The sequence below is a fragment of a genome, unplaced genomic scaffold (assembly GCF_019419815.1).
Source record: "Pyrus x bretschneideri cultivar Hongxiangsu unplaced genomic scaffold, Pyrus_bretschneideri_v1 Contig19, whole genome shotgun sequence".
Lineage (NCBI taxonomy): Eukaryota > Viridiplantae > Streptophyta > Magnoliopsida > Rosales > Rosaceae > Pyrus > Pyrus x bretschneideri.
The window spans coordinates 4,731,865-4,745,523 of record NW_025999490.1 but is presented as its reverse complement, the minus strand read 5'-3'; the positions used below and the strand labels follow the sequence as shown (position 1 = coordinate 4,745,523).

At 36.1% G+C, this 13,659-nt stretch overlaps 1 protein-coding gene across 3 annotated transcripts; it reads left to right on the top strand.

The window, feature by feature from the left end:
* The first annotated feature begins 1,947 nt into the window (after window positions 1-1,947).
* On the top strand, window positions 1,948-5,403 carry LOC103938439 (serine/threonine/tyrosine-protein kinase HT1). Of its 3 annotated transcripts, none has more exons than XM_018645260.2 (4): window positions 1,948-2,300; window positions 2,734-3,892; window positions 4,107-4,562; window positions 4,889-5,403. In XM_018645260.2, the coding sequence occupies exons 2-4, from the start codon at window positions 3,140-3,142 to the stop codon at window positions 5,162-5,164; spliced, it is 1,485 nt and encodes a 494-aa protein (XP_018500776.1). In that variant the 5' UTR covers window positions 1,948-2,300; window positions 2,734-3,139; the 3' UTR covers window positions 5,165-5,403. The 3 variants fall into 3 exon arrangements, with proteins under 3 accessions (XP_018500776.1, XP_009346721.1, XP_018500775.1); XM_009348446.3 differs by having other exon boundaries at window positions 2,651-3,892; XM_018645259.2 differs by lacking the exon at window positions 1,948-2,300 and having other exon boundaries at window positions 2,445-3,892.
* The last annotated feature ends 8,256 nt before the right edge of the window (window positions 5,404-13,659 follow it).

Genomic DNA, 13,659 nt, shown 5'->3' with positions numbered 1-13,659 from the left:
ATAACAAAAAAAATATTTTTAAACAAAGTTTAATGGGAAAAACCATGATTCGAGCACTTGAGAGCGTAAGGCTAAATCTATATTGGAATGTGCGTGAAATAAATATACTTTTTAAGTGTAAATCATAAATTTCAAATCCTGAATAGCCATTAAAACTCACCATTAGAGATGATCTAAGAATTTCACATGAAAATAGCACAAAAAGACTATTTCAAAATACATTAAGGAGGTGCAAACCTGGGTAATACAAGTTGACTCGTGTGCTTGCCCTATTGCCCACAAGTTCGAATCACGAAGACAAACTAAGGTGAAGAAAAAACACACGCAAGAGATCACTAGTTCAGATTTAACTGAATAGAAAATAATTATGCTTTGGAATTACGTGCTCAAATAGTGGACTTTATATAAGAGAGTAGGGTTCTCTCTTCTTTCCTAATTTTTGTTTTCCTTGTGTATATTCCTTTCCTTTTGCCTAATTTTTTATTTATTGTATAAGCACGTTCCAGTATATTACATTAATCTCTGATTAGTCCAATTAAAACACGTGCCATAAATTTTTGACACGCAAATCGATACGGTGCAGGTCAAGCTTAGAATGTTCCCTGGTTGGAACTAATTGGGCCCACTCCTAAGAATTGATCAAATTCAGCTAAATCCAGTTGGGTTTGATCATGTGGGCCTTTGGGCCTTTTTCTTTTATTTTATATATATTTTCTTCTTTTTTTGCCAAAGACCTTTTCTTTATTTTCATTTTTTCTTTACGAAATGTTATTGGCATTTCAAAAATTTCATTCTACCCTCCTCACAAATGTATTTTTCTTTCCAAATATATAAAGTTTGGAGTGTAGAATGAGATTTTTGGAGTGTCAATAATAATTCTTTTTTCTTTTCGTAAAAGCAAGAAAAACCATGTCTCCCTTTCCATTTTATTCAACGATCTGCAAATATCGTTTATTTTCCAACCAAACCTAGTCGTAAATTTCTATTTCCACGCCTAGGTTTTTAATTGATTTGGAAATTAGTAGCATGGTTGATAAGTAAAATTTTTAGCTTAGACTAATCATTTAGAGCGACATACTAGCTGTACTTTGTTGAAAAATATTATCAATTTTAGTCTCTTAACAACGCTTGTTGAATAAAGATAAAAGAACGAATTTATATCAATATTGAGATTCAAAGTAACTATAATAGTTCTCTTTCAGGTAGAATTCGATAATTGTACATGTACGTGTGTGATGGCTTATGGCTCCAGTAATGAAGTATGGGATGTGCTATCCACATACCATTTTTTACTTCTTAAATACTCCTTGTTGATTTCTGTAATTTTATCTTCTTCAATTTTTCGTCCGACGGCCGAAAATTAGAAAGGTGTGTGAGAAGTAAAAAAAGATGTGTGAATATCACATCCATGGAGTATTAATCCGTATGCACGTGTTAGGTTTCCGACTCACATTACCTTTTTCTTAAGTTGAGCATGCATCATGTATAAACAATACATACAAGGTAATACATGTAATTTTTATTTTTTATAATAATTTTTTTATGATAAAGTACAGATGCGTTATCTATTCCGAACTCTATCATCTACACTCTCCCAACAAACACACGGCCAATATATCCTCATATTCCGATAAAAGTTTGATTCCAATTACCCTTTTTAACTAACCCTAGATGCAAAACTCCATAATCCCAAGATTAGCCTCAAAACTCCATAACCCAACAGGAAACACACACCAAAAACAAAGGGGCAATTAGTAATTCCACAAACATGTCTCACCTCACACGTACACAGAGATGGCGTCCGTGCGACCCGTACCAGGAACCGTAGGGAACCGGGCTTTTTAAAAAGCCATATCCGTACCTCATTCTCTCCGATAACGACACATAATCCCGCATTTCTCATTATTTTAATCAAACGAGTTCCTCTTCCTTCTCGCTTCTTCCTCTATCGCTATCTCTCTCCTCCCTCACCTGACCTCTTCCTCTCTCGCCGTCTTTTCTGACTTCCGCTGCCCCTGCCCCCGGTGGTCCCACCACACCCCCACCGCCCCATTAACCAAAAGTTTCCGGGTCCCATGGAATCTACGTCCCAACTTACATGATACGTATAGCAATCCTCGCCGAAAAAACCCCAGAATTATTCGAATTTTTTTTAATTTTTATTTATTTTTTTTGTATTTTAAATCTGCCCGTCTGTATAAAAATCATTAGCGTCTCCCATACCAGATGGTGAAAATGGTGAAATATCATTGAAGCTCGTGGTGATTTGTCGCCGTGATGTAGAAGCCATTTCCCTTGTGGTAAGCTCCTCGACAGCTCAGACATTTTACTTGGGTACCCTTTTGTCTAAAATATGATATTTTTTACTTTTTCCGGTGATATTATGTGTGATTTATTGATTATTTTTTAGGTTTTTTTTTTTTTTTTTTTTTTTTGTATCTGATATTTTTTTATTCTGCATTATTTTAGTGGATTTATGATTGTTTTGACACCATGATTATTTTTTAGCTTTTTCTTCCGTGCTTGAGGGGGTTGTAATCATGGGTGTTTCTTCCATTTCAATTTAATTGAACACACTTTTGTTTTCGTGGGGCTCTAATTTTATTTTTTATTGACTTGTTTATTGGGTTGTTTGTGTATGAATTTCCAGGCTTTTACGGAAGGTGGTGTTTGACTTTGAAACAATAACCAGTTTTTATTTTTTTTATTTATTGATTTTTTATATTTATTCAGAGAGGTTGAGGGGGTCTGGTGGTGCTGAGGAGGGTGTCCAAATTATTTAATTGGAAGAGCCTGCTGATTGATGGGATTTGGTTGGTTTGAGGGAATTTTGGTTCTGATGGAGATGAGCTTATCAGGATTTGATGCAGCCACATTCTTCCAAAAGGGTTCAAAAAAGTTTGTTTCTCTTTCTTCAACTAGTTTTTATAAGGTTAGAGGTTGTTGTTGATGGGCTTAAAGAACTTCGGATTTTCGAGTTTTTCGAGATTTTCGAGCTTGTTTGTAGCTGAATTCAGGTTGTTTGAGGATTTCCCAGTTGGATTTAGGCCTTCGTCTCGGCTGAAGGAGAAGGGGGAGGTGATTAAGGAGGTTTTTGGGGTATAACGCTGGTTGGGATTTGTGAGAATTACTGGGGAACATGGAGGAGGAGGCCTATTCTTGGATTCGGAGAACGAAGTTTTCGCATCGGTTTGATTCTTCAAGGTTGGCCTCCCTTCCGTTAGCCCTGCAGGACAACCGGATTGCCGGATTAAAGTCAAGGCCTGCGACAGCGGTGGCAGAAGCGGAAGCGGCTCCCTTGAAGCAGAAATCGAGTCCCAGTAATTCAAAGATACAGAGGAATTTTGTTCATACACCGGTTAAGCGAAATCTCCTTACCAACAAGCAGAGATCTTTGTCCCCTCTGCCTCAGACCAACCTCTCTGATGCGTTCAAGGAAGCGAAGTCTGATACTAAGAGGTTTTCAACACCACATCCTAAGAGAAAGGGGATGGGAAGATTGTTCAGTAAGGATTCGCATAGTAAGTCATCGAATTCGATGAATACGAGCCCCCTCAGGCACTTGGCTTCTATGAAAGTCAATGACAAGACGAAGAGCCGGAAGGAATCGCCTTGGGCCAAGTACTTTGATCATGCTGGCGGGAGAGTTAATGCTTTGGAAGCTGCCGATGAATTTAGTGTTGATTTGTCGAAGCTGTTTCTCGGGCTTAAATTTGCTCATGGGGCGCATAGCAGGCTTTACCATGGTATTTACAATGACGAAGCTGTTGCTGTTAAAATTATCAGGGTGCCAGAGGATGACGATAGCGGAGTCTTGGCAGCTCGATTGGAGAAACAGTTTAATAGAGAAGTCACTCTTCTATCTCGTCTCCACCATCCAAATGTCATAAAGGTATGTCAATTCTTCCTTTTTTCCGCCTTGTATGCATTTGGATTGTGAAATTTCGTATAATGGTGAGCAAATTATCGTTCCTAGTTTGGAGTTTTTAGACATCAGATATGTTTAAGTTTAACCATGTTTGGAACTTTCATAATTGCAAATCATGAACTTGAGGTTGCAGAATAATGTGTATCCTTTGTTACTGATATTTGTTTCCTTGAAACAGTTCATCGCAGCGTGCAGAAAGCCACCCGTTTATTGTGTAGTCACGGAATATCTATCAGAGGGTTCCTTGAGGGCATATCTCCACAAACTTGAGGAAAAGTCTCTTCCTCTGGAGAAACTGGTTGCCATTGCATTGGACATTGCTCGGGGAATGGAATACATACACTCAAAAGGAGTCATTCATCGGGACCTTAAGCCCGAAAATGTTCTTGTTGATGCAGAATTCCACCTGAAAATTGCCGATTTTGGTATAGCTTGTGAGGAGGCGTACTGTGATTCGTTGTCTGATGACCCTGGGACATACCGTTGGATGGCCCCAGAGATGATCAAGCGTAAATCCTATGGGCGTAAGGTTGACGTGTACAGTTTTGGACTCGTCTTGTGGGAAATGGTGGCTGGAGCAATCCCCTACGAGGATATGAATCCCATTCAGGCTGCTTTTGCTGTTGTAAACAAGGTACTTTCATAACTTTTGTTTTACTGGCCTATAGTTAGAAGTGTGCATATTAGGCTCCTTCATCCATACTTTTTAATTCCTTGGTTCTAGCTTTCGTCTTCTCTATGACGGCTAATCTTCGAGAAGTAGCCAATGAAGATAGCAATGAAGTGAATTGCAAATGATTCGGGTGTTATGTTTCTAAAATTCTTGCGCTGAACTAATATTTCCGCCATTTACTCTTTCTCGTGAAGCTCAACCTCCAAATGAAAGTTACTTATCAGAAAAATTCTGAATTAAAGCTACGTATAAACCATATTCTAAGAAATGGTGGGTTGCTTTTTCAGAATTTGAGACCTATTATCCCGAAGGGCTGCCCGTCTGCAATGCAAGCATTGATCGAGCATTGTTGGTCCTTGCATCCGGACAAAAGGCCCGAGTTTCCGCAGGTTGTAAAAGCATTGGAGCAATTCGAGTCTTCCCTCGCCCTCGACGGAACCTTGACTCATGTAACAAGTCCAATCTGCCAAGATCACAAGAAGGGGAAGCTCCTTCACCGGATTCAGAAGCTTGGTCCTGCGCATCCTCATAGTACACCAACGCCTAAACCCAAATTCTCTTGAACCATCATCTTTCTTGTGAGACCTCCTGGCTTTTGTAGTGTCACCAGGTCAAAATTGTAATTAAAGAAAAGGGTTTGTCTTCTTTAATCGTCATCTTATTTGATGTCACATTCATGTGGAACAAGTGGAAGTGAACCAACTGATTGATAGGCATGCATCGGAGTGAAGCAGATATATCTTTTCTATATTTTACACGCACACCACAAATGCTTATCAATTTTGCATATTTTAATCTCTCACTCACTGTGTATTTATAAATTATAGAATGAGGGGTGGAAAATGCCATATGGTGACGGTTTTAACTCCTTTTTCTAGAATGAGAAACTCCACTGATTAAGTTAACTCTCACACTGAATGTTTTTAGCTGCTAAACTTTTAAACGAAATATGGTGGCATACGAATCACCTTATCTTGATACCATTGCAAGTGTAATGACCAATCCGCATGATAGGTCCATAAACTAGAGACAATTAGATAGCCATCAGACCTCCTTAGTGAATACTAGCGCCATCCTTAGATGCTGAAGTCAATTGAAGATATAGATTCAATACAAGCCCTTTCAGTTGGAAGAAACAAATATTGAGGGTATTATACTTTTGTGATAATACCTTTACCAATAACGTGATTAACTTGTCCTTGATTGGGCTATCTTACTAAAGTTTTTCATGCAAATTAGGATTTGGAATTAAGATATTCACATTTGTTCATAAACAATCACCACCAAACCTTAATTAAGCTATCTTACTAAAGTTTTTCATGCAAATTAGGATTTGGAATTGAGATATTCACATTTGTTCATAAACAATGAATCCTAGAGCGTCACTATACTCGGTTTTGTGCCAAATCTTTCGTTAGTTCTAAGTGCTCCATATCTTTTCTTATAGTCTTTATAGGTTTTTCTCTACCCTTTTTGCCCTAAGCTCGTCCTCATAGTCACATCATCTAACTAGAGCATCTGTAAATCTTCGGTTCACGTGTCAAAACCATCTTAATTGATTTTCTCTCATCTTACCTTCACATCTATTCATGAAATCATGAATTGGGGGTTCCTTTTCACATGTCATTATCACAACCAAAATGATTGGTGCAGTCTTACAATTTCTTTCCTTGGAAAAGGATCCTCGTCGGATCCTTTTTCTGGGGATCCTAGGGATCCCGTGATCAGGACCTTCCATCGTACATCTCGTCGGATCCTTTTTCTGGTGATCCTAGGGATCCCGTGATCAGGACCTTCCATCGTACATTGTACGATCAAAAATCATTTTAAAATTATTTGTAAATAGTACCTAACGAAAACTGATTGCACGATGTATGATGAAGAATCGCGATCACGGGATCCCTAGGATCCCTATGAAAATGATATGGCGATGATCCTTTTACTCTTTCCCTCATCATCTCAAGCATTTAAATAATTTTGAGTGACTCCTCTAATTAGGTAATTACCTCAGACCATCTCCAACCGATCCAGCCAGAGGGCCATAGGGTCCAAAATAGCCTGAAATGACACGAAAACCGTCTCCAACAAAGGACTAGGCCAAATGGCTTGTGGACCCCACCTGGCCAAAACCAACCAATCAGGCCAGTGGGCTAATCATCTCCGGCCAGCTAGCTAGCCCGATGAGCCAGCCTACTTTTTTTTTTTTTTTTTTTTTTGTTGGACAATTTTTTTCTACACCATTTCTCACACTTTTTACCATTTCATACTATCTCACCTCATTTTATTTCAATTCTTCACATTTCGTATCATGACCCTTTGGTCCCCTCGGTTAGAGATGATTTTTTGTCATAGGGCTATGTTTGGCCTATAGCCCTTTGGCCCCTCAGTTGGAGATAATATGAAATATGGTCTGGTACTGTTTATTAAAATATTAATTTCTTAGAGGGCTATAGGCTAAAACGAGTCATCTGTCCCTCATTCGGTTGGAGATGACGTTATAGCCCCTAGCTCCTTTGGTTTGTTGTTCTAACCACCCAGTCATCCACGGAGAAAGCTTGGCTAAAGAATCATGGGTGGACACATGTCTAAGTTGCGATAAAAAATCAATTACTTGGACATGAGCCATCTATCCTCTCTTCGGTTGGAGATGACCTTACAACCCTCAACTCCTTTGGTTTGTTGTTCTAACCACCTAGTCATCCACGGAGAAAGCTTGGCTAGCGAATCACGGGTGGACACGTGTCTAAGTTGCGATTAAAAAATCAATTACTTGAACACTGTGTCCACCTGTAATTCACTAGCAGTAGGAGCTGCTGCTGATTTTTCAGCAGCCAAACGCCGTTCGTCATCCACCCCTTTGTCTATTTGTCTCCTTCCGTGCTGCCAAGCTTTGCGAACTCATGATGTAAAACACACATGTCTGTTTATGAAGCAGCCATGGATGCGTGGCCTACCATCTTTGCTACCATGTCTCATCACTTGTATGGAAATTTAGGTGCAAAAAAATCCTGTGGTCTTTAATTAGGTAGGTGAAGGACATATTCACATTAGTTCTCACAATGTTCTTGTGTGTTTTATTGTCAAGAACTCAACTTGAATTGTCCTGTCAATTAAGGGAAAAAAACACGTTGTCCTTGTGTTGCAAAACAGTTGGTGCATGTTCGTAGCACTTTCGGATAATCATACGTGTTTCTAACAATGTTTGGCCAAAAAAAAGCCTTTATAAATATAAAGTTTTTGCAGAGGCAGTTCTTCTTGAAATTTTGATAGTAAACTTGTTTTGCTATTCATTCAAGCACACTCACGTCTATTTTTAGTTTTCAATTTTTTTTGATTTATTCAATTCGAAGACATGAAATAAGAAATTAAGAGTCTACAAGGCGACAAATGAAATGTGCATAAATGACTTCCCTTCTAACAAAAGTGGATCCAAGCAAAGCACTATAAGCATGAGTATTGCTTAGACCCTTTATAACGCTACATGATATTTTGTTAGATAGTTTCTCATGTGCTTCTCTTTAAAACACTTCTATATTATTATGCTTCTAACGAAAGTGCTTACAACAAAAACGCTTATTATTTAAAATCCACTCCTAAATCGAACCTTTATGTCCCCACATATGACATTTCGCTACCAAATTCGATGGCAGATTTTATTTAGATGCATTGCATGTAATGGCCTTTCTTCTTTATTTTGCCACCTATAAATTTCAACCTAAATCCGTGATGTTTGTAATTTCTCATGCCTTCGACGTTTTCTTTTCTGCAAAAGCATAAAAACCAATTGCAACAAGCAACATCAGCACAACCAGCAAATTCGATGGCAGAATTTATTTAGATGCATTGCATGTAATGGCCTTTCTTATTTATTTTGCCACCTATAACTTTCAACCTAAATCCGTGATGTTTGTAATTTCTCATGCCTTCGACGTTTTCTGTTCTACAAAAGCATAAAAACCAATTGAAACAACCAACATCAGCACAACCAGCAAAAATATCCCAATCTCTTGCAATGATTTGTACTTTTTCACATGCACTGGACTTGTACAGTAACTCACATGAAACATATTTATAGTTGTTGTGATGTCTTTAGCTAATTATATATTATCATTTGGAGTAAAATTTACACAATAATACGTTATAGTAAATTAAATTTTACTATCTTAACTTTGCATCATATAACAATATCATACTTCATATAATTAGTCCAAAACATCACAATAACGATATTGGATTGGGTGAAGAGTGGGGCTGGCGTACACCACTGTCAACATTTAATAGCAAAAAAATGACAAAAAAGTTGACAAAGGTCTAACAGTGTAATGAATTCGTAAATTAATGTATGACATTGTAATATTTAAAAAATAAGGTATGAGATTGTTATGCGATCCAAATTTAAGGTATTAAAATGTAATTTATCTAATATATTATTAAAACAGTAAAACGTTTCAAATAATGTTCTTATCCTAAACTTGAATCAATTTTTTTAATTGTCGCATTTGACAAGGCCTGCTGCTGTGTCGTGCGTGTTTGGAGGTACAATATAATTAAGTGACAGTTGTGGTCCACAAATTAAGTGACGTAATTTAAATGCCTAATTATTTCCCTTTTGACCAGAATAACCAATGATAAAGCAAGCACATTCCCTTTAGCAAATGGTGGATGGATGTTTCCCATTAGGGCAGAGAATGCCTGGTTTTTTTTTCCTTTTAGAATTTAGAAGGTAGGCTGATAGGATTTTTTACTACCTGTAAAAATAGGAAAAAAATACTTAAAAAATTTACAAGAGTACAAGGCTATTGTAGTATAGCAATTCAAGTAAGATTGTTCTCCATAAGGATTGAGTGAATAATTTGTATTTAAACTAATTTTTAATTAACTATTTGAGAACAAAGTTTGGAAAGAATTAATTTTATGACCTAAAATATTAAAAACGAATTTAATTAAAAAGATAAAAGAAATCGGCAAGAGCAAAGAAAACAAAAGAAAACGGTTTTGAAAATAAAGTTAAGCCCTAGAGTTCTGCCGTCACCTTAACAATCCTATGTAATTTTACCAATTATTTATGAATTACATGTGCAACTTTGAATGTTAGATTTTGCTAATGCATATTCTCCTCGTGATATTCAAGCAAGAACACATATTTAACATGCAACCCGTCTGTGATATTTAGATCAAATATGAAGATGCAAGATTTATTAAGTTTTGTGAAAATCATTTGAAAAATCATGCAACCCCTAAGAACGTGATATTCTCCTTAGGTGATATTACAATTATTAACCACAAGAAGCAATACTCAATCCTACCGAATTGCATCCGAATACTTATCTAAACATTCTAATGGTAGCTGAGCATTAAGACATAGAGGCAGTTTAAACACAGTGATTAATAATTCAATGTATGCATGCATAAAATCATAACCAATTGAATAAAAACTACATATTCATGCTAAGGCTCGTGACTTTGCCCTAGAAAACGGAAATTAGTTACGAACGACCAACAAACAAAAGGAATTTTATTAAAATAGAAAAATGATAGAAAACATGTTGAAAGAAAAATACAAATTGTCAAACACTAGACAAGTTCTCCAAATTGATCAATCTCCTTAATAAAAGGTCTTAAAATAAAACTAGGAAACATAATAAAATAATAAACTAGCAAATAAAAGGTTTCCTATTTTAACTAAAATTCAGACTTCTCAGAAAAATCAGACTTTTGACTGACCAAATCAACTCCGATTTAGTCCCAAAAGGTCTCTTTTGAAAGCTTAAGTCGTCCCCAACAAATCATCAGAAGGAATCTTCCTCAAAATATGTCATCCTGACATCCAAAATACCCAAAATATCCAAAAATATCTATCTGGAAAAGTTGCGCGTGGGCCTTTATTTCATTGTCACAGTCAAATGGCTTAGTAGAGAAATCTGATACTTTGGCACAATCATCTTGAAAGACTGACGAACATCATCTAATTGGAATCACTCCAAAATTCGTCCGTTTGATTAATTTATGCTCAAGTCAAATGTCCTACATTAGAAATTTAATTCAAAGTATCAAATTCACACAAAATAACCAATAAATTAATACTAAGATTAGGATAAAATATATAGTATAAAATTGACTCATCACATGCTACAATTTTATCAAGAATTCACGGTCAATAAATAGACAATCAAACTACAAATTGGTTTACTATTATATCATTTCACTTTGCTAAAAGAGGTTCTAATTTCAAATCCTATATCCGCTTGATTAACGAGAAAGCAAAAGTACAAAGATAGATAAGAATAGTAAGAAAACTTTATGGAATGAAAAGGAATTTAGAACACGAATACTTCAATCAGACACTAACGACAACATTTACCTCATAACTTGAGTTACATAATATGTGTTGCATACACAGAATAATAGATCGTCAGTAACACGTTAGTTTTCTCCAACCCATAATATGTACAAAAAGAAAGGACCCAAAGAAAAAAGAGGAATCTATACCATTAACACCAGATAATTGGCTCCTCCAAGTTAGGGTCAATATTTGATCCAATGAATTGTCTTGATTGGAGAAATGCGGCAGGGAATTTTACCATATGATTTGAGTCTTGTGGTTTACTTCATGGAAAGTTAGAAAGTGTCTACCAACCAAAAAACTAATACTTAATTGTAATACACAAATTTGATATCAAACTATTAATTATATTTCGAATTTTTGTGGAAGTGCTTATGTACGAGTCTTGGTCATTATATTTTAGTGGAAGATGCTGCAGAACCAAGATCCTTTCCGTATCTCGCTCGAAATTCAAGAATTTAAATATCTGAATTGTTAAAGAGAAAGATATTCGAACTCTTGGTTTATGAGAGGTAAGCCGATAAGAATGGGCTCATAAAAACTAGAAGATTTAAAATAAGTGGTTTATATCTCTAAATTTGTTGGTTCTGAACACAGAAATATAAAGAGCCTCTTAGTTGGACGCCGCAGACCGATTCAATCAACTTTAGTGGATGGCACAAGGATGGGGACCCTTTTTGGTCCTTTTGCACGACTCCAGGCGTACCAAGCAAATCGCAGCATTGCCCAGAAAAACCACTATGGCAAATATGAATCATGATGCCAACTAATTATTGGAGTTCTATTTTCTTCGAGGTGAATATTTATTTTTGAAATTAGGGTTTGGTCAATTACTATTCAACGCTTTTTAGCTGCTTGTTTAATCTTGTGCCAGCCTGGGCCAAGTTCTAACTTAATTAAGCAAGATCTTCGTGTTTAATTTTGATTCTTATTCTCATATTCTAAACGATGCTTAATTTTAATGAAATTGACAGGTTTTGCTATAGTGGAACAATCTAGTTACCAAGGTATCGATTATAAAGGTAGGACTTCTGGTTCTGAAACGAGGGTTTGGGTTCAGGAATAAAATACATACTAAAAGTCATGATATATAGTTTTAGTACCATAAATCTAACCACTGAAACTGTAAAGGAGAAACTTGTTCGCATCACACAGTGTGTTATAGTTGTATTACGTACATATACTCAAATTATTTGCAAAGAAATCTTAGGTTAAATATCTATCATTTTGATCGGTTTGTAATGCTCACTACAAGAAAACCAACTTTGCAGCCTAGATACTCCAAAAAAATCATCCCTACGATAATTTACCTAGAAACGTGCTAGCTAGTTACGAATTTGTGGGAAGAAATGAAACAACGTAGCTAGCGAGAAAGATTTGAGCACTAAAAGGATCGAATCAAACAACAAGATGATCCAGAGAGACTATGTGTCTCCACCTTTTGTGCATGAAGAAAGCAACAATGGCCAGGTTGTATGAGAATATTGGAGAGCAAGACGACCCTCAAAATATAAAGTAACACATTAGTTTCATAAATCTCCAGAAACATATGTGGCTGTGGTAGTAACACCTAAAGCTACTTTGAATAATATTTCTCTGCGGTACTGTTTCTGATAAACATATAGTGCTCTTGAAGTTTTCTGTCGGAAAAGACGAACAAAAAAACACACACTAGGTTTTAATATGTGAATGCAGATTAAAGCTGCAGCAGTATATCATCTTTAATTATTGGTTTGCTTATCATTATCATATATGCTTAATTGAAAAGGGAAATAGTATTCCTTTGCCTGATTGACCCTCTGTTTGATTTTTGGATCGTCGGGTTCGTTCTACTCTAACGACATCGATACTGTCTCCATCTTCACCTTCTGCCCAATTCGTCAGGTGTGGAGTTTTACCACAAAATACCTTGGTATTAGTTAGAGTGAGGTAATCATATTTAAACCCCTTAGTTTTCTTTCCCACCACCGATGTGGGACTTTAACACCCTCTTCGAGCATGTGTAGAGTTTACTGGAATATTTAGCCTACCAACCAATCGATTCACATTATCCTCTAGAATTGGTCGTCAGTTCAGATAAGGTTTGATTGGGAGTAGGGATGGGCAATGGTTATGGCGGACGGGTAATCGCGGTTATTTACCCATAACCGTTTATCCGTTGGGTATTTACATAAACGAGTATACTCATACCCATAACCGTTTATAAACGGTTAACCATACCCATTTACCCTTAACTATTTATAAACGGTTAACCATACCCATAACCGCATACCCATTTACCCATAATCGAGTATCCATTTACTTCTTTTTTTCTACCCGTCTACCTATATTTTTAACAACTTGAAAATTAAAAAGAAATTTGTCATAATTTTCTTTTTTCTAACTATTAAATACCGTTATAAGTACATTTAACATGTATTTTTATATTAATGGTAATATTATTTATGAATATATGCAATGTCTCCCAATTATTTGACGTTCAATCTATTACAAGAATCATGCATGGTTGTAGGTTAATTAATATTCTTGTATATATATATGTACGTATGTGTGTATGTAAGTACACATCAATCTGCTAATAAGCTAATTTGATAAATAGTTGGATTTTTATTTAGAAACATATGTTCATCGATCCAAACCATTTAATCGATTTCTAATTTTGGTGTCAAATATTTATTGAAAACTCAAGGCCAATTAAGTTTATATACACACACA